Here is a 17,948-nt window from a genome sequence, read left to right on the forward strand (position 1 = left end):
CAAGACAAAAGTTCAAGTAAGCATGGCAGTTCCAAAAGAGCTTGCAAATTAAACCACACCATGTGCATTGCTGTTGCCATAAAGCCAGGGAAAGCAAATGAAGAATTTGGAATGCAGAGAAGCAGGGGTATATATCTCACCTCACCCTTGTTAAACGGTGCCCACATTTAACAAACCACCCAAAAGCTGGTGGGGAAAATGGGATGAGTGGACCAAATTCTGTGCGGAGCCTTTCAATCCACATTTTTAGCAAACCAAAGTTGGACATGTTCTCATTGTTACTGTAGTTACCAGGGGACTTGAGCCCACAGGCTCCTAAGGACTAATTACAGAAAGGAGCAATATTTTGAACTACAGTGGTACCTCGGGTTAAGAACTTAATTCGTTCTGGAGGTCCGTTCTTAACCTGAAACTGTTCTTAACCTGAGGTACCATTTTAGCTAATGGGGCCTCTCGCTGCTGCGCGATTTCTGTTCTCATCCTGAAGCAAAGTTATTTCTGGGTTAGATAGTCTTTAACTTGAAGCGTCTGTAACCTGAAGCATCTGTAACCCAAGGTACCACTGTACCATCCTGAGCTACAGCATCCTCCCAAGCTTGAAACCCCTGCTGCTGCTGCTGAACAGTCAGAGGAAAGCTGGAGTTTGTCCATTGAAATGAGGCATTAGGGACTGATAGGGAGAAGAAACCCTGGGAAGACAGTGGGTAATCTCAGGTGCACAAGTCTTGGCAATGCCTGTATAAAGATATGGATGTAGCAGCCAGCACTCTAGAGAGGGAGGAGTAAAATCACCAAGCGTTACTAACTAGATCTCTTGCACTCCAGTTCTTGGGTGTCAGCATATAAGGGCAATACTTGCAGCAGCCAACTTGCCACTGCTTCCGTGCACTGGCTCTACATTAAGTATGGCGTAACAGAATTGTGAACTGAACCTCTTTGATGTTCTGTTGCTTTCTGAACATGGAATCCTGCAGAACTCTTTATTTCAACTGCTAATCATATAAATCATATCATATAAGTATGCATGATATAGATTGTGCCACCTCCACAGCACAACACTGTTGCCTTTTCTCAGCTCCGTACTTACTTGTATCCTGAAAATCCACGTCATTCCCATTATATGCATTGCGCAGTCGATTTGTCATAATCTTCAACTGCATGATTTGCTGGCGAATAGTCATGTCTGGTTTAGTAATGTCTACCTCAACTTCTGGGTTATTGATTTGATTGGCTAGTCCGTCTCCCATCACATCTGGAAGATACCTGCAAAGAGCCACGTGTGTTCATGCAAGAAGCCAACTTTAGGGTATCAAACATTATTGCAATTGATTTAAGACGTTGACTTGGTTTGTGCATTCTTACATCGTCACAAGGAGGACCATCTGCTTCCAAAAGTTTGTTATTATGTCAGAACTAGGTAGACTTTGGTTAGTTTAAATTATGGTTTGTTTCAATAAAAGCAAGTTCTTCCAAACTTGTCTAGAAGAGGAAGCAGATGTTTCAAATCTCCATGGTGTCACATCAGAGGAGCAGGGAAGATGCAAACCCAGGGCCTGCTGCCACTCATGCGCATAATATTATTACTGTTTAGTGCGACATTGGAACTAGGTCACTATCTTTAACTTGCATCTAAGCCTTTGCAACTCACCAACATTACTGCGGCCTTCAACACGCTTCTGATCATAACATCAAACCTAGAATTCTGACAACATGGTTTAGGAACTGATCTTGTAGGCACAAATTCCACTTGCCCTCTGCCTCCACCTGCTATATCTTGGCCTTGTGTCTGCCCCTAACCCTGGTTAAAGGCATCCTAACACTGCTAAAGAACCCTTCTAAAATGAAATACTGGTTCTAAATTGGTGTTTAGGGAGGCCCTTAACCAGAGATTGGGGGTGGGTGGGATGAAAGATCTCTCAGTCCTGTGACTGGCTTCTTAAACTATGGCTCAGCATTACGTTTGAACCAGGTGCAGGGAATAACAGCACCAGCAGCCATCTTTTTGCCCAAGCATGTGTGTGTTTATGTGGGGCTCAGTCTAAGCAAGGAAAAGGACAGGATCCCAATGACTACTAATGTTGACTCTCTCGACTAGGCAAACTCTGCCTTTTCTCTCTTACCTACCCCATAATGGGGCTCATATTTACAGATTACAAAGCTTCATGAAACTTGTATGTGAGTGTACTTCACCCTGCTGAACTTCCATCACATTTTGACCAGCCTTACCCGCTTTTGGCCATTCCATTCCAGCACCTGTCCTCATTCACAGAACCAGAGGAAACTTTCTCATTGCAAAGTGTGCTTGGGAGGGCAACCCAGAAGTCCCTTATTTCTCTCAGCTTCCCTTTGGCATCTGAAACCTGCCAGATGGAGAAGAATCAAAGCTGAAGGAGGAAGGTGTTTGAAAGCGACATTTTGAATTCCAAGCTCAGTCATGATAAACTGATCCAGAACTTATGGGTTCAAACGCTGGGCAGTTGTTAATCCACTTACAACAATGCAAGACTGCTACAATTTCCATAGTTGTTTTTTAGTACACAATTCAAGACAGGCTACTTTACCGAAGCTGCTATTTTATACAGCAGAAAGCTATCAACACAACATTTATTTTTCTCCCAAGAAAAATGAAGAGAAAAGCTCCCAAACCCCTATCCTGCTTGTGGGCTTTCCACAGGCATCTAGTTGGCCACTGAGAGAACAGGATGATGGTCTAGATGGGCCTTTGGTTTAATCCAACAGGCCTCTTCCTATGTACTTATGAAGGATAAATGGACCCAGAGCATCCAGAATGCCTGGCCCGGGAGCAGAAGCACTAAAATGGTAGAACAGCTTGGCAAAGAAGGAGAGTGGGTGAGTACCTGTCAGGATGTATTAGTAAGTTGAAGACCAACTTTCTTCAAGAAGGTGGCTAGTGGTGACTAATAACATTGACGTATGCCAGTAAAAAAAGGGACAGGGGTGGCGCTGTGGGTTAAACCACAGAGTCTAGGACTTGCCAATCAGAAGGTCGGCGGTTCAAATCCCCGTGACGGGGTGAACTCCCGTTGCTCAGTCCCTGCTCCTGCCAACCTAGCAGTTCAAAAGCACATCAAAGTGCAAGTAGATAAATAGGTACTGCTCTGGTGGGAAGGTAAACAGCGTTTCCGTGTGCTGCTCTGGTTCGCCAGAAGCAGCTTGGTCATGCTGGCCACATGACCCGGAAGCTGTCTGCAGACAAACGCCAGCTCCCTCGGCCAATAAAGCGAGATGAGCGCCGCAACCCCAGAGTCGGTCACGACTGGACCTAATGGTCAGGGTCCCTTTACCTTTATGCACTGGGTAAGGCTGAGTAATGACTGGATAAACCTGCATTGCTGGAACAAGAGTTAGAACTTCACTGACATTACTGAGAGAGGTCCCAAAATCAAAGGAAGGGAAAGGCCACTACAGTCGTACGTCAGAAGTAGAACGGAATCCATTCCGGAAGTCCGTTTGACTTCCAAAACGTTTGGAAACCAAGGCGCGACTTCCTGCAGCCAATCGGAAGCTGTGCCAGACGTTCGGGTTCCAAAGAACATTTGTAAACCAGAACACTCACTTCTGGGATTGTGGTGTTTGGAACCCAAAATGTTCGACTTGCATTCGGGATCCAAGCTACGACTGTACTCGGAACTATCCCATTTATTTTTCATGTTAGTTTCTTAAATATTAAGTTGCAACGGCATTGCAGCGAGGCTGTATTTTCACTTAGGAGACAGACTGGGTTATACTAACGGTGCCTGTGAGTGCTTGAGTGGAAGGAGCAAAGCAGTGGCAGCCCACATTTCCTGAAATTGTTATGAGCGGAGTATCTCAAAAATGGCAATGGCGTCATCAAAAGAATAATTAAACCAGAAAGACGACCTCCACTGGTGACTTGGTGTTAGGGTGTCAGACTGTGACTGGGAAGATTGGCTTTCCAACCAGCAGCCAACCTGGAAGCTCTCTGTGTGACCTTGAACCAGTGCTATTCTAAGCAACGGGCCACACAGATTGTTTCCATACAGAAGCATTTCTAAAAAAGTCAGAACTAAATTCCATACTCACAAGTTTCTCTGAACTAAGCCCTGAAGGTTTATCTTCACTGACATACTTTCCTCGCCTCTTCTTTTCCTCAGCGCTGGAAGCTTTTGAGTTGAGTTTGGGATTTCCACAACCTTGAAAGGTCTGGAGAAAATAAACGAAACTTAATAGCAAAGCATTTATCTAATAAGTCACAGCTGTAAAATATGCCCCTGTTAATCATATTTCTTCCTAACTTCACATTTGCTCACACATACCAATTTTAACACAATAGTAATCCAATTTTCAGATATCGCATTGCTTTGGGGACATAGGAAGCTGCTTTGTACTAGTTCAGACCATGGATCTGTCTAGTTTAGTAACTGGCAGCAGATCTCCACAATTTCAGGTGCATATTTCTTCCAGTCTTACCTGAAAATGCAAAGGCTTGGTACATTTGCATTCAAGTCATATGCCCTGCCATTGGGCTAGGGCCCTTCACCCAAATCAAATCTCAGTTCAGCTGCAATTGAACCAGTGAATTAAGGATTCCTCTCCAACCGATCACTATGTTATGCAGTGCATCCCGCAGATACTGTTCTAAAGGGAGACCCGTTCTGCATGATGTTGGAATTGGGCCTTTAGTGTTCTTACCCTTTGGAACTTCCTCCCATTATATACCTGGCAGGCACCTTCTCTACTGCCCTTCCAGCGCTTGCTAAATACCGTATTTTTCGCCCCATAGGACGCACCTAGTTTTTTTGGGGGGAAACAAAGAAAAAAAAAATCCCCCCCCCAGTTGCGGGGCTGGGGCGGGGGAAGCCCGAGCTTCCCCCGACCCCAGCCCCCAGAACAGGCTGCTATCTGCTAGCCGTGGGAGAGTCGGCGGCTCTCCCACGGCTAGCGGAGTGCTGCGCAAAGCCCAAAACTTGGGGCGTGCTGAGCTCAGCGCGCCCCAAGCTTCTGGGTGCAGGCAAGCTTTCTGCTAGCGTGGGAGAACTGCATCTCCCACGGCTAGTGGATAGCTTCCTAAAGCCTGGAGAGTGAGAGGGGTCGGTGCGCACCGACCCCCCGCGCTCTCCAGGCTTCAGCGAAAGCCTGCATTCGCTCCATAGGATGCACACACATTTCCCCTTCATTTTTGGAGGGGAAAAAGTGCGTCCTATAGGGCGAAAAATACGGTATGTTTCTCTTTCAAAAAGCTTTCTCAATAGAAATCTTTATCCCAGGTTTTATGTATGTGCTGTTGTTTTAAACTGCTGAGATATATATAATTGGTTGTTGTTTTTAAGGGAACAATAACCCCTCCACTGCTGTAACTTCCTTTTAAGAACAGAAAAAAGGGATTGTAGAAGAACAATCCTTTTAAAATCTGGGATTCTGATGCTGCCACCAACGTGGAATCTGATTTCTGTGTGATAATTCTGTGTGACAGCTACCAACACTCTATCTGGCTGAATGGTCAACGGGGTTTTGGGTGCTCACACTGCAGAAGACAACAACCTGACTAACTTGCCCTGGAGCAGAGTTTCAGATTAATTGCATCATAATGATAGACAATGTGGATGTCATTTATGGTGCACTTTGGCCCATATCTGTGATTTACAAGGTGAGCCTACTGCCTTGCTAGCCATTTCTTTTTAATGCTTGTATATAAAATATTCTCAAATTTGTTTTATGAAAGAGAGAAATGAATCCAGCTTCATCACTGTAGTTCACCCATTTATAGTTTATTAATGTGGTTATTACAAAGCAATTCTTTTAGGGGCATAAAAACATGCAAGAGCAATGAAAAATACCTTCTGGGAGGTATAGATTCATTCATCCCCCTGTGCGCTCTCTCTCTCTCTCTCTCTCTCTCTCTCTCTCTCTCTCTCTCTCTTTCTCTCTCTCGCTCTCTCTCCCCCTGAATTGATGGCTCTATTTCTGTGTTGAATTAACACTGTATTTTGTGCAGCACTGCTGTTTCCTCCATCCCTGCTGGCCTATCAGTGACTTATCTACTTGCCAGTCAGTTCCCGATTCATTCTCCATCAGCACCTGTTAGTTACAGTTCTTAGGAATCATGGGGAAAGCAGCTGGGCTTCAGGAGCACAAATTATTCCGCTGTTAACATCTGACTCAGTTGGATGGGGAGCTGCACAGTTTTAGGACTGATGAAGGAGCGAATTCCCTCCATGCAGGGCTAATGTATCACATTCTGCTCAGAAATGCAGCTGCGAAAATCTTCTGAAATCAAGGAGGATGAAGGAGAGACAGGTGGGATTCTCAGGGGAAGCCGGCCAGCTCCTATGGCGGAAGGGAGATAGGCTCTGGCAAAGATGTGCAAGTAAAGAAGACAGGCAAGATAATCAGGCTATCTCTGCCTGTCCAGTACTCATGAAAGGAACAACCCAGGGCCTAGCACTTCTAATGTCATTCAGCAGAAATTGTTGGAATTCTCTTGGCGTTACTTTGCCTGAGATGGCAGATATGAAAATGGCGGAGGCCAAAAGCTCCCAGGGCATGACCTGAAGGCTGAAGCTAAGCAGGGCTGATACATGTCTTAATGGCAAACTTTGTAACATGGAGGTAAGGCATGATATAAATACATACAATAAGTTACATATCGCTGTTAAGTAAACTTCAGCTTTTGCAGTCTGGCTTTTACCTTGGATTTTATAGATTCTCTGTTCTCCTGCATATTTGAAATGGCTTCTGCAATCCTGGTATGAATTGTACCAATGACTATGTCTACATTGGATGGTCCATCAAAGCGGTCAGCCACCAACAGCAGTGAATCTATCAGGGTAAATAACAGACACAATTTAAGAATGCGTCATGCAAATAATGTTTCAAAAACCTAGGTAATCATTATATACCAGCACTGGACATGTAGGGTATCTCAATGGGTTCTTCTATATATTCATTTATTCCCAGGGAGACTGTGAGTCATGTGGAATTTAAGCCTATAAGGAGCTAAATGGCCACATTCTTATGATGATTGTTGTTGTTGTTTAGTTGTTTAGTCGTGTCCGACTCTTTGTGACCCCATGGACCAGAGCACCCCAGGTACTCCTGTCTTCCACTGCCTCCCGCAGTTTGGTCAGACTCATGTTTGTAGCTTCGAGAACACTATCCAACCATCTCGTTCTCTGTTGTCCCCTTCTCCTTGTGCCCTCCATCTTTCCCAACATCAGGGTCTTTTCCAGGGAGTCTTCTCTTCTCATGAGGTGGCCAAAGTATTGGAGCCTCAGCATCAGGATCTGTCCTTCCAGTGAGCACTCAGGGCTGATTTCCTTCAGATTGGAGAGGTTTGATCTTCTTGCAGTCCATGGGACTCTCAAGAGTCTCCTCCAGCACCATAATTCAAAAGCATCAATTCTTCGGCGATCAGCCTTCTTTATGGTCCCGCTCTCACTTCCATACATCACTACCGGGAAAACCATGGCTTTAACTATATGGACCTTTGTTGGCAAGGTGATGTCTCTGCTTTTTTCTTATAATTCTTTTTTCTGTAATTCTTATGATTACAGTATCATATATGCACTAGGAATTTTTATTTTTATTTTTAAAAACTATTCCTAGCCTTGTTGTTGTTGTTATTATTATCATTATTATTTTACATCTACATCACCACCTTTCCTCCAAAGAGTTCAGGGTGGCAGGCATGATTCTCACCTCCAACTTTATCCTCACAACAACCCTGTGATGCAGGGTCAGGCTACGAAAGCGTGTGCCTGGCCCAAAGTCACTCAGTGACCTGGATGGCCAAGCAGGGATTTGAACCTGGATCTCCCCAGACTTAGCCACTATAGCATGCTGGCTCTCAATACCATGTCAGCACTACATGCAGTAAAAGCTGTACTCTGTCTATTTCTCACACAAACAACTTCATTCAGTGGGTCTCCAGAACAAGCTTAAACCAACAAAAGTTGTCAAGCCCATAGGTTCAAGTGTCAGGAATTAGACTCCATTTCATCCTCCTACTTGTACTAAAATTAACCAGTAATAACAATGGGGCAAACGAGGAACAGCAACTTTAAAAAGCCTTCTAAGGTCTTACAGAAAGGGTGGTAATGACTTCTGTCAATTTATTTATTTATTAAATTTGTATACCGCCCTACACCCGCAGCTCTCCTCCCCCTACACCCGCTCCTCCCCCGCTCGGGTGGCGAACCTATTTGGGCTCGTCCGTGAAAACTGATGGATCCTGATAGATTCCGACAAGCCTTGCGGAACCCTGCTCCTCCTGGCGACTCACTAGATGACCTTGTTGAGGACTGGAATAACCGGCTCTTGGCAGCCATTGATGAGATCAAGCCTAAGCGCCCTCTGCGACCCCGTCGAAACCGGGCACCTTGGTTTACTGAGGAGCTCCGGAAAATGAAGCGGGATCTCAGACGGCTAGAGCGAGTATGGCGACGGACTCAAGAACATCTTATAGGACGCTTATGAAAGCCTATGAGATGGCTATGAAAGCTGCTAAGAAATCTTACTTTGCAGCTTCCATTGCATCCGCTAGCTCTCGCCCGGCACAACTTTTTAGAATAATTAGGTCAATAATGTCTTTAGGAGGACAACCAAATTTAAGCACAAATTCGACCCACAGCTGTGAGGCATTCGCGAGCTTTTTTGCGGAGAAAGTCCTATTGCTCCGCCGTGACCTCCCTGCCAATTTAGATACAGTGACTGAACTGGAGGCCCCTCGACTGACTTCAGGTCCAGTGTTGGACCATTTTGATCGGATACTCCCTACTGATGTGGATAGATTCCTCCAAGTTGGTAGGCCCACCACCTGCCTCCTTGATCCGTGCCCATCTTGGCTGATTAGGGAGTGTCCAGATGTTGCGCGGACCCCCCTGGTTGAAATTATCAATTTGTCCCTTGACACGGGGACATTCCCAGGGGAACTGAAGGAAGCAGTGGTGTGTCCACTCTTAAAGAAAACTTCATTCGATCCCTTAGACCTATCCAATTACTGCCCAGTTTCAAATCTTCCATGCCTGGGTAAGGTAATTGAGAAAGCGGTTGCTGAACAGCTTGGTAGGTTTCTGGAGGAAACATCGGCATTAGATCCATTTCAGTCCGGTTTCCGTCCTGGTTTTGGGACGGAGACGACTCTGGTTGCCCTAACAGATGATCTCCGTAGACAACTGGATTGAGGCGGGTCAGGACTGCTGATCCTTTTAGATTTGTCAGCAGCCTTTGACATGGTCGATCATGATCTTCTGGACCACCGCCTCACAGAAGTGGGGATACAGGGCATAGCCCGTAACTGGTTGTGCTCTTTTATCTCTGGTCGGGGACAGAGGGTGGCACTAGGAAGGGAAATGTCGTCACGCCACTCCTTGGTGTGTGGAGTGCCGCAGGGCGTAATTCTCTCCCCGATGCTTTTTAACATCTTTATGCGCCCCCTTGCCCAGATTATCCAGAGCTTTGGGCTGGGCTGTCACCAATATGCTGATGACACTCAGCTCTATCTGCTGATGGATGGCCACACCGACTCGGCCCCGAACACACTGACCAGATGCTTGGAAGCTGTGGCTGGATGGTTTCGTGGGAGCCGATTGAAACTAAATCCTTCGAAGACAGAGGTCCTATGGCTAGGTCGGGATGGCATGGGGATGAGGGACCAACTCCCTTCTCTTGCGGGGGCCCAATTAGTGCCATTGCCTTCCGTTAAGAGTTTGGGTGTAATCCTTGACACCTCCCTTTCCATGGAGGCGCAAGTTACAGCAACAGCCAAGCCGACATTTTTCCACCTTCGCCGCATCAAGCAGTTGGTCCCTTACCTTTCCCGCCCCGACCTGGCCACAGTGATCCATGCGACGGTCATCTCCAGGCTTGACTACTGTAATTCGCTCTACGCGGGGCTGCCCTTGAAGCTGTCCCAGAAACTCCAGCGGGTACAGAATGCTGCAGCGAGGCTCCTCTCTGCCATGGGAGCATATTCACCCAGTGCTTTTCAAGCTGCACTGGCTCCCGGTGGAGTACAGGGTCAGATTTAAGGTGCTGCTTTTGACCTTTAAAGCCCTTCACGGCCTAGGACCCTTGTACCTACGGGACCGCATCTCCTGGTATGCCCCACGGAGAGCCTCAAGGTCCATAAATAACAACACCCTAGTGGTCCCAGGCCCTAAGGAAGTTAGATTGGCTTCAACCAGAGCCAGGGCCTTTTCAACTCTGGCTCCGGCCTGGTGGAACGCTCTGCCTCATGAGACCAGGGCCCTGCAGGATCTGATTTCTTTCTGCAGGGCCTGTAAGACAGAGTTGTTCCACCTGGCCTTTGGCTTGGAGCCAATTTGATTCCCTCCCTCCCTGTCTTTCTTTTTTCTTTTCCTTCTCCTCCTGCGATGAGGCTACATTTTAATATTTTAATGTTCCATTATTTTAGTGTTGTATTTTATTTTTGTTTTTAAGTTGTAATCATTCATCTTGTTTTTATTATTGCTTGTAAGCCGCTCTGAGCCCAGCCTTGGCTGGGGAGGGCGGGATATAAATAAATAAATAAATAAATAAATAAATAAATAAATAATAATAATAATAATAATAATCTCAGGGTGGTTCACAACAAAAACAAACCCACAATATAAAAAACACAAAATACATAAGAAAAACAAAAACAAAGACAATCCACTAATCCCCCCCCCCCGTGAGTTAAAGCACATACTTATTGGCACAGGACTGCAAAGCTAGCCTAGTCTTTTCTCCCTTGGTGATTCTAGCAATTGTCCTGTTCATTCTGCTGATGAATGCCACCCTTCCTAAATGTTTGTATAATTGCAGATACGCACAGAGCTTTCGGGAGAAAAAGATGTTGCTGCTCCCGATCTGTGATTCATTTTATTCAAATTTCTCACAAGGAAATTTGTTATTTGATCAAAACATTGGTGGGTTTCGAATGGCCAAATGATCACCCAATGGTCACCCAAATTTCTTTCCCACCACCATGTGTACGTATTCCAGGCTCTTTATCCCATGCTTCTGTTTGTTCTCCTCACACTACAGAGAGAGGCAAGTTCAGGTCTGCCAAGAGCGACACTGAGTAACCCAGTGGTAAATGCTGAATCTGGGATCTTCTAGAATGAAATAGCTTTTTACAAGGCCACTTTGCAAATCCTTAGCAGTTAAAAGCATCCAGGCCCAGAGCATGGGAAGCTGAGATGCAGGTATGCACTTAGTCTACAGGATGAAGTGGTGCTTCAGAAACATCTATGCATATCGATAGTGTTTAGAATTTAGTGCAAATGGATTGTGAATGCTTCTATCAATTGATCTGTTTGTTCTCCAAAACTGCACTCTATTGATTGGAAAAAAAGGGGTGTGTGTGGGAATTACATGCAAAAGACCAGCCAAAGTGAAATAATGTGCAGTTGCCTGCTCTTCTTACCAATCAGGTTCTTCCATTCAGGGTCCAGGTCTGCTTGATTGGCCAGGCAGCCTTTCAAGACATTGCGGCAATAGCCGTTGCAGGGCTTTACGTTGGACATGCCCCGGCAGTGTGCACAGTACATCAGCTTCATAATAGCCCGAGTGCAATATTGGCTCAGTGGGACCTTTAAAAGAACACAACCATTATTTCCTAAGTGCCACCAGAAAAAGAAAATGAAAGACAGAAGCAGCAGCTGTACAATATAAAATGCAGGATAAAAGAGGACAGAGTCCTGCCTGCAGATTTACAATCTAAATAAACAAACAGACACACAAAGAAAACAGAAGGGATTTGGGGAAGGGGGGGGTAGTAGAAACACACACACAGCAATCTGTACAATTTGAAAACAAATCCTTGTGCTCATTAAGCAGAGCAGTAAATAGTTTACTATCTGAAATTCATGGATATGGCTAAATTTATCTCAAATTTAAGTCTATCATTAGAGCTGAGCAGAACGAAAAACCTCTCAATGTTTCAAATTCTTAAATGCAGAATCTGACTAAAATGTGACCTTGAAAATCAACGTTTTGAGTCCCTTAGGCCTGCAGGCCACTCTAGAATTCTCTCCTGAGGGTTTTGCCAGGTATGAAAAAGCAAGTGTCAAAAGCTGCCGGCTACTAAATACTGTTAAGAATGACAACAACGATAAAATGTTAAATATCATTCCGGGTAATGGCTCAAACTGTCACAAAACTGTTGAACCTAAATATCAAACACTGTCAAAAGCCAAACAGTGACATAAAATATCAATGTTAAGATGCCTGCAACAAAAACAACTGAGAGCCTTGTGGGACGTTAAGAACTAACAAGAACAAGTGTACAGTCTGAGCTGCACAAATCAAGAAGTGCACAGTGCTTCACACAGACAGTTGTCCACTGTGCTCAGTGCAACATGTGAATAATGGCTTTAAAAGGGGCCTGGATAAATTAGTGGAGGAGAGGCCCGTTATGGCAGCTAGATAGGGAATCTCCATGTTTAGAATCTGCAAGCTAAGGAACACCAAGGCTGGGGCAGAACCTTCATGCCCTGTTGCAGGCTCCCAGAGGCATCTGTTTGCTTACTGGGGCACAGTCAGGCATTCACCCAGACCACATAGGTTTCCAAATTCAGCTAGGGACACACACATGCAGTGCTCCTAGCTGGATTGGCACTGGATTGAGGCATATGAGTCTTAATGCCTGGGATTAAATTTGTCGGAATCATTTCAGTCCCCTCTGGTGATCACTGGGTGGCGCTTCAGTCCTTCTGTAAATAGCAAGGCAATCAAAGGATAATAGTTTCAAAGAACAGAAATTAATCAACCAGAGAAAAACAACACACACACACACTAATCCCACCGATTAAAAAAAATCTAAAAGACCAAGACTTATTAGAAGTGTTGACATGCAAGATTTTCATTATTTTCATTTGGCATTATTGTGATGTCAAGTTAAGGGCGCGAAACAAAAATAGTAATGATTTAAAAGTGGGGACTGCTCAGAGGAAAAGTTTACAGAGCAGGAGCTCCTTCTCTTTCCCAGCTAAACCAGTCTTCTAGAAACAGGCCTGCACCAAGCTTGCCCTAATGGATAAAAACGCAAACAAGACCCCGTTTCCAGAAGGGTAGGAACATTAATCTCTTGCAGCAAAAACAGGTAAGAATCTCTTGGCATCCTAAAGTCTAACAAATTTATTATGGCATATGCTTTCATCGGCTATGATCCACCTCATTAGGAAGAGAACATGACCACAGGCACATGAGAAACACACAGCCCTACAGAATCACTGTGTATAAGTAGTGAAAACCATTCTGTGTGTATGACAAAAAGCAGGAGCAAGAAACTACTTGCCTTTTAGTTTGTTCCTCTTCCTTGTGCCTTTCCAAAGCTTATTTATGGTGTCTTAACACTGCCATGTTAACAGTTTTCAGTTACAAATTCGCTCCCAAGAATGATTATTATGGAGATATTTTAAAAGAAAAGGCTTGGTCTTTGTGGGAACTTTAAGTCAAACTTATTTTATTTTGCCAGCATGAGCTTTCATAGACAGTTCACTCTGTCATACACTTTCATTTTGTCCCTAGATCTCCATTTCAGAATCCGATGAAGCAGACTGGAGTCTACAAAAGCTCACAGAGTTAAAATAAAACAAGTTAATCTTGAAGGTGCTGCAAAGATAAAAGGCTTTTCTTTTTTAATAAACAACCAAATGCTCAAAACCTGAATTTCCTATGGAAAGAATGTCTGAAAGTATTCTAGGCATGGTTTTTGATCAGCTTGACCATCACCAGGTGTGCAGACCAGCAGGCTACCCTCTGGCGGGGAAGCAACCCACACGTATTTATTGTTTATTTATTTGGGACTTTTTTTATTCCTGATCTTCAGCCAAAGGGTTTTCAGAGAGGGTAAGCAAGATTTAGAAGTAAAAACAACCGGCACAAGAGCAATAAAAAGTTTATTAGTACCAGAGCAGGTTAAAACAACAATCTAAATAAACTTTAAAATTGAAAAAGGCCTACAAAACTCAAGTTTTTCACCTAGCACTAAAAATACATCGAAGTCAACACAGGACAGGTCTCCTTGCGGAGATCATTCTATAGTCACAAGAGTCACACTTGAGAGGGCCCTATGTCAGGCAACCATGTGTTTTACCTCCTTTCTTGTAAGCTGGGGCAATGTTGGCGTGGGGTGGAGTGTGGGTATTCCATGTTGCTTCAGTGGCATGGGAATGAAATATGCTTCAGTAGCTCCCATACCACCAGCATAATGTAAAAGCGGAGACCTGAGAGTCTAAACAGAATCATGACATGCACCGGCAGACTACAAAACAGAACAGGGAAATGGGATTTACGTGAGTTCCCAGAATGGATTTTGGGTATATTGCATCTGAATTCCAAGAAGATTTATAATATTCTTAAAGACTGAAAGGAGAGGGGAGGGAAAGATTGACAAATACCCCCAGTGTGCAGCTGTACAAACAGCCTAAAGACCAGTTCCACCTGAAATGGATTTCTGTGAGCATGGATCACACAGAATCATCTTCAGATCTATCCCAGATATGGAAAGGCAAGTGCTGGAATTGTTCCACAGCAGTTCTGGTTTCTAATGTAATCCAGCACTAGTGTACAGAACAGATTCCTGGAGAATAAGCTATTTTTTCAGTTGTACATCAAAGCCCAGAACACAATGTCCAGGTCAGAGCATTCCATAGAATTATCCAGGCACTCTGAGCTGGCGCCAAAGTTTGGAGCAAGTGCATGGGAAAAAGCAGTACAACTGCGAGATCAGGCTCTCAAACAAACAAAGCCACCATGGACGTATCATGAGTGAAACTCCTGGTTCAAACTGAAGTTCCTTGAGAAGACAGATATGAAACACAGTCTTTAGAAATGTGCATTAATGCTTAGTGTTAGGATACTTATAAACTGAATAGTTATAGTATGGCAAACCCATCAATCCGTGCAGCCTTCAGTATTCTTTAAGAATTCCTGGCTCTACGATTAGACAGGGCGAGGTAACCACCTCAGGCGGCAGCAGCATCAACCCCCTACAATTCCTCCCCTACAATTGACCTCATTTGTGGAATGCTGGCGATTCCATCTTGTCCTTCATCTTAGGCAGCAAAATGTATTGGGCTAGCCCTGGTAAGGATCCTAATACTTTCTTGATTTAGGTCAAATGGAGACTGTAGAGTGGAGAGCTACTATATCAACTTACATTTGTCCTGACATAAAGGGATCTCAGGCAAACAGTAATTTCATCTACTTGAATAAAGAGTCCTAATCAAGTTCCTACAATGGATGCAACCACAAAGCAAAGATTGAAATCAGGGTTTCAGGACCTTAGGGAAATATTCTGATCCTAAACCAACCACACCCCCTATCTAAGCTTTGTGGTATCATTGTTTAAGCAGTTAAGATTAATATCAGTCCATGCTTCACATGCAATGTTCCTCTGCGTAAGTCATTATTTGCTACTGGTACTGAGAAATCTTTCCAACTGCAGCCATTAGTATTCCTCAGGTAGTATTTGATAAATGCAATATAGCTCCCTCTTGGTTCATTATACAACTCTTAGTTGACTGTGCTTTCTCATACTGGACCGTTCAGTATTTCACAAGCTGTCCAGGCTGTTGTTCACTTTCCTCTATGTGCATATGTGGATAAACAAGGAAGAGGATTCCAGCAGCCTGTAGCAGCACTGTGTGAATGGGGAAAAACAGCACATGGTAGAGTACCACTGGTCCCATTTTCAGGCACACAGTGCTTGGAGGATGACATGCTGGTCCTTGCATCCTATTGCTAGGAGGCAGAGGGAGAGTCCCCAAATGGTTGTAAGAACTGGGTCAATCAAGTCACAACACTCTTTGACTCTCCCAACAAGCAGCCACTGGGCATGGTCCCTCCATGGGGAAATATTGGGGCTGGAACAAAATATGTTGGGAATCTCATTATAACTAAGGAGAGGTGATCAGAAGCATTAAGAAGTCAGCTGGTCTTGCTCAGTCTCTACCTACTTTTACATATCAAGTAACCTCTTCCATCACCAAATTATGCCAGAGAATGTCAGCCTACCGACTCCTCATTTATTTGATGACTATCTGTCACTAGTTTGGCTACCAATAAAAGATGACATGGTAAAGACCTTTTATAATTATTGGATTCTTCTCCATGCATTCAATGAACACATGTGGATGGGTGGAAAAGATGGCATCACATTTGCTGTCTGTGTGTGGAAATGGCTTAAGTCTTTATGGATGGCTGTATCTCCACTGATTTCTCTTTTTAATTCACAAAACACATTTCCTGTGCACACCAGCTGTCGCAGCAACCCCCAGCATGCAACCACACAAGAAAGGTCATAAATGGAGGACAGGGGTTATTGGGTTGATATTTTTATTTTGATTATGTATTTTGTGGTCTTATATTTTGATTTATTCTGTGAACTGCCGTGAGCCTCTGGGTATAGGGCGGTATATAAATTCAATCAACCAATCAATAAAAACATGAGAAACATGTCGATATGGGGTACAATGAAGTCAAACTTGAACAGATACATCTCATTGCTTCTACAGTGGTGCCTCGCAAGACGAAATTAATCCGTTCCGCAAGTCTCTTCGTCTTGCGGTTTCTTCGTCTTGCGAAGCACGGCTATTAGTGGCTTAGCAGCTATTAGCGGCTATTAACGGCTTAGCGGCTTTAAGAAAAAGGAAACAAACTCGCAAGAACTCGCAAGACGTTTCGTCTTGCGAAGCAAGCCCTTAGGGAAATTCGTCTTGCGGAACGACTCAAAAAACGGAAAACTCTTTCGTCTTGCGCGTTTTTCTTCTTGCGAGGCATTCGTCTTGTGAGGTACCACTGTAATATGAGAGTTCAGCATATGCATAAGCCTTTCCTACTTCAGTCAGTGGAACTGAAAAGGGCTGATTAGCTGGATCATCCTCATGACATGCAGAAAGTGCTGCTTTGATCCAATAAATTGTTTTTAAAACATACCCTACTCCCATTCTGAATAGCTGAAATATTTCTGAAAATGCTGCTTTTCACTCAAACACTGCCAAGTAAAATTTCTCTTGCTAATTCAAAACTGATGAAAAGTTACGTAGGCGGGAATGTAGAGGACTATCTTAAACCAAAACACTCAATGATCAACATAACAATTATCAGATTAAAGCCTGTCATTTCTGGGTGCATGGAAATCAGAACACAAGGACTGTAGCCAAAGCAAAGGATAACAAGATTTGTTCCATTTTTAAACAGTCTGGTGCAGTGTGAATGCAGTACATGACAGCGAATGGTTTTGCCAAGCACCATCAATCCTGTTCTTGTAACTGCATCTGCTGAAATACCTGGGTGTACTCCTGTCAATGCTACTTTCATTAAGACAAGAATTTCATGAAGATCAGTTCATACCAGGTCAAATCTTCAGGATTGTGATGGCCTTTCTAATATCACTTGACAACTCAGTGAAGAGAAACAACAATGCAATCTTTATGCAAACACAGTTCTCCTAAAGTTTATTCCTTATGGTCTCACTCAGCAGCAGTCGCTGCAGATAAAATCTGGCAAGTGGGCATCTCTCTCACTGAGATGTGTTCCTACATGCTTTTGTTGAGCAGGTGTGGAGGAAAGCTCTGCCAGACGCTTGCAATCTGTCTTTACCTTTTAATTGAGGGGAATTAAAGAGGCATTTTCCAAGGGTCATATTAGGGAGGGACCGGTGTTAAAAAAAAAACTTGTTCAGACCTGTCTAAATTTCCTAGTGAAGAATTTCTTTGTTCATACGCACATTAATCCTTTGGGAATGAATAAATAATTTAGATAAGTAACAGATCAAGGCAAATGTCATCTGATATGTTCTTAATATACACATTTCATTATTTTCATGCCAAGGTATTCTAACTAAGGAGTCAACCAAAGGTTTGCTGTTCACTTCAAATGCACAACAATATATTGCTTTCCTGTCCTTTTGAACAATTGACTCGGAGGTAGAAGGGCAGTTACAGGCAGTCTAACTTTGACAAAGACTCAGCATG

General features: G+C 43.9%; 1 protein-coding gene across 1 annotated transcript in view; it reads right to left on the reverse strand.

Annotated features, from left to right (window-relative positions):
- Positions 1 to 17,948, reverse strand: part of GPC1 (glypican 1) — a 193,560-nt gene that overhangs the window by 1,702 nt on the left and 173,910 nt on the right. The window contains exons 4-8 of the mRNA XM_053389945.1: positions 11,393 to 11,558; positions 6,671 to 6,801; positions 4,066 to 4,185; positions 2,227 to 2,360; positions 1,088 to 1,263 (exon numbers count right to left, since the gene is read on the reverse strand). Of these exons, the coding sequence (XP_053245920.1) occupies positions 1,088 to 1,263; positions 2,227 to 2,360; positions 4,066 to 4,185; positions 6,671 to 6,801; positions 11,393 to 11,558 (727 nt within the window). The remainder of the gene's footprint in view (positions 1 to 1,087; positions 1,264 to 2,226; positions 2,361 to 4,065; positions 4,186 to 6,670; positions 6,802 to 11,392; positions 11,559 to 17,948) is intronic.

This window comes from Podarcis raffonei, chromosome 5, assembly GCF_027172205.1.
Source record: "Podarcis raffonei isolate rPodRaf1 chromosome 5, rPodRaf1.pri, whole genome shotgun sequence".
Lineage (NCBI taxonomy): Eukaryota > Metazoa > Chordata > Lepidosauria > Squamata > Lacertidae > Podarcis > Podarcis raffonei.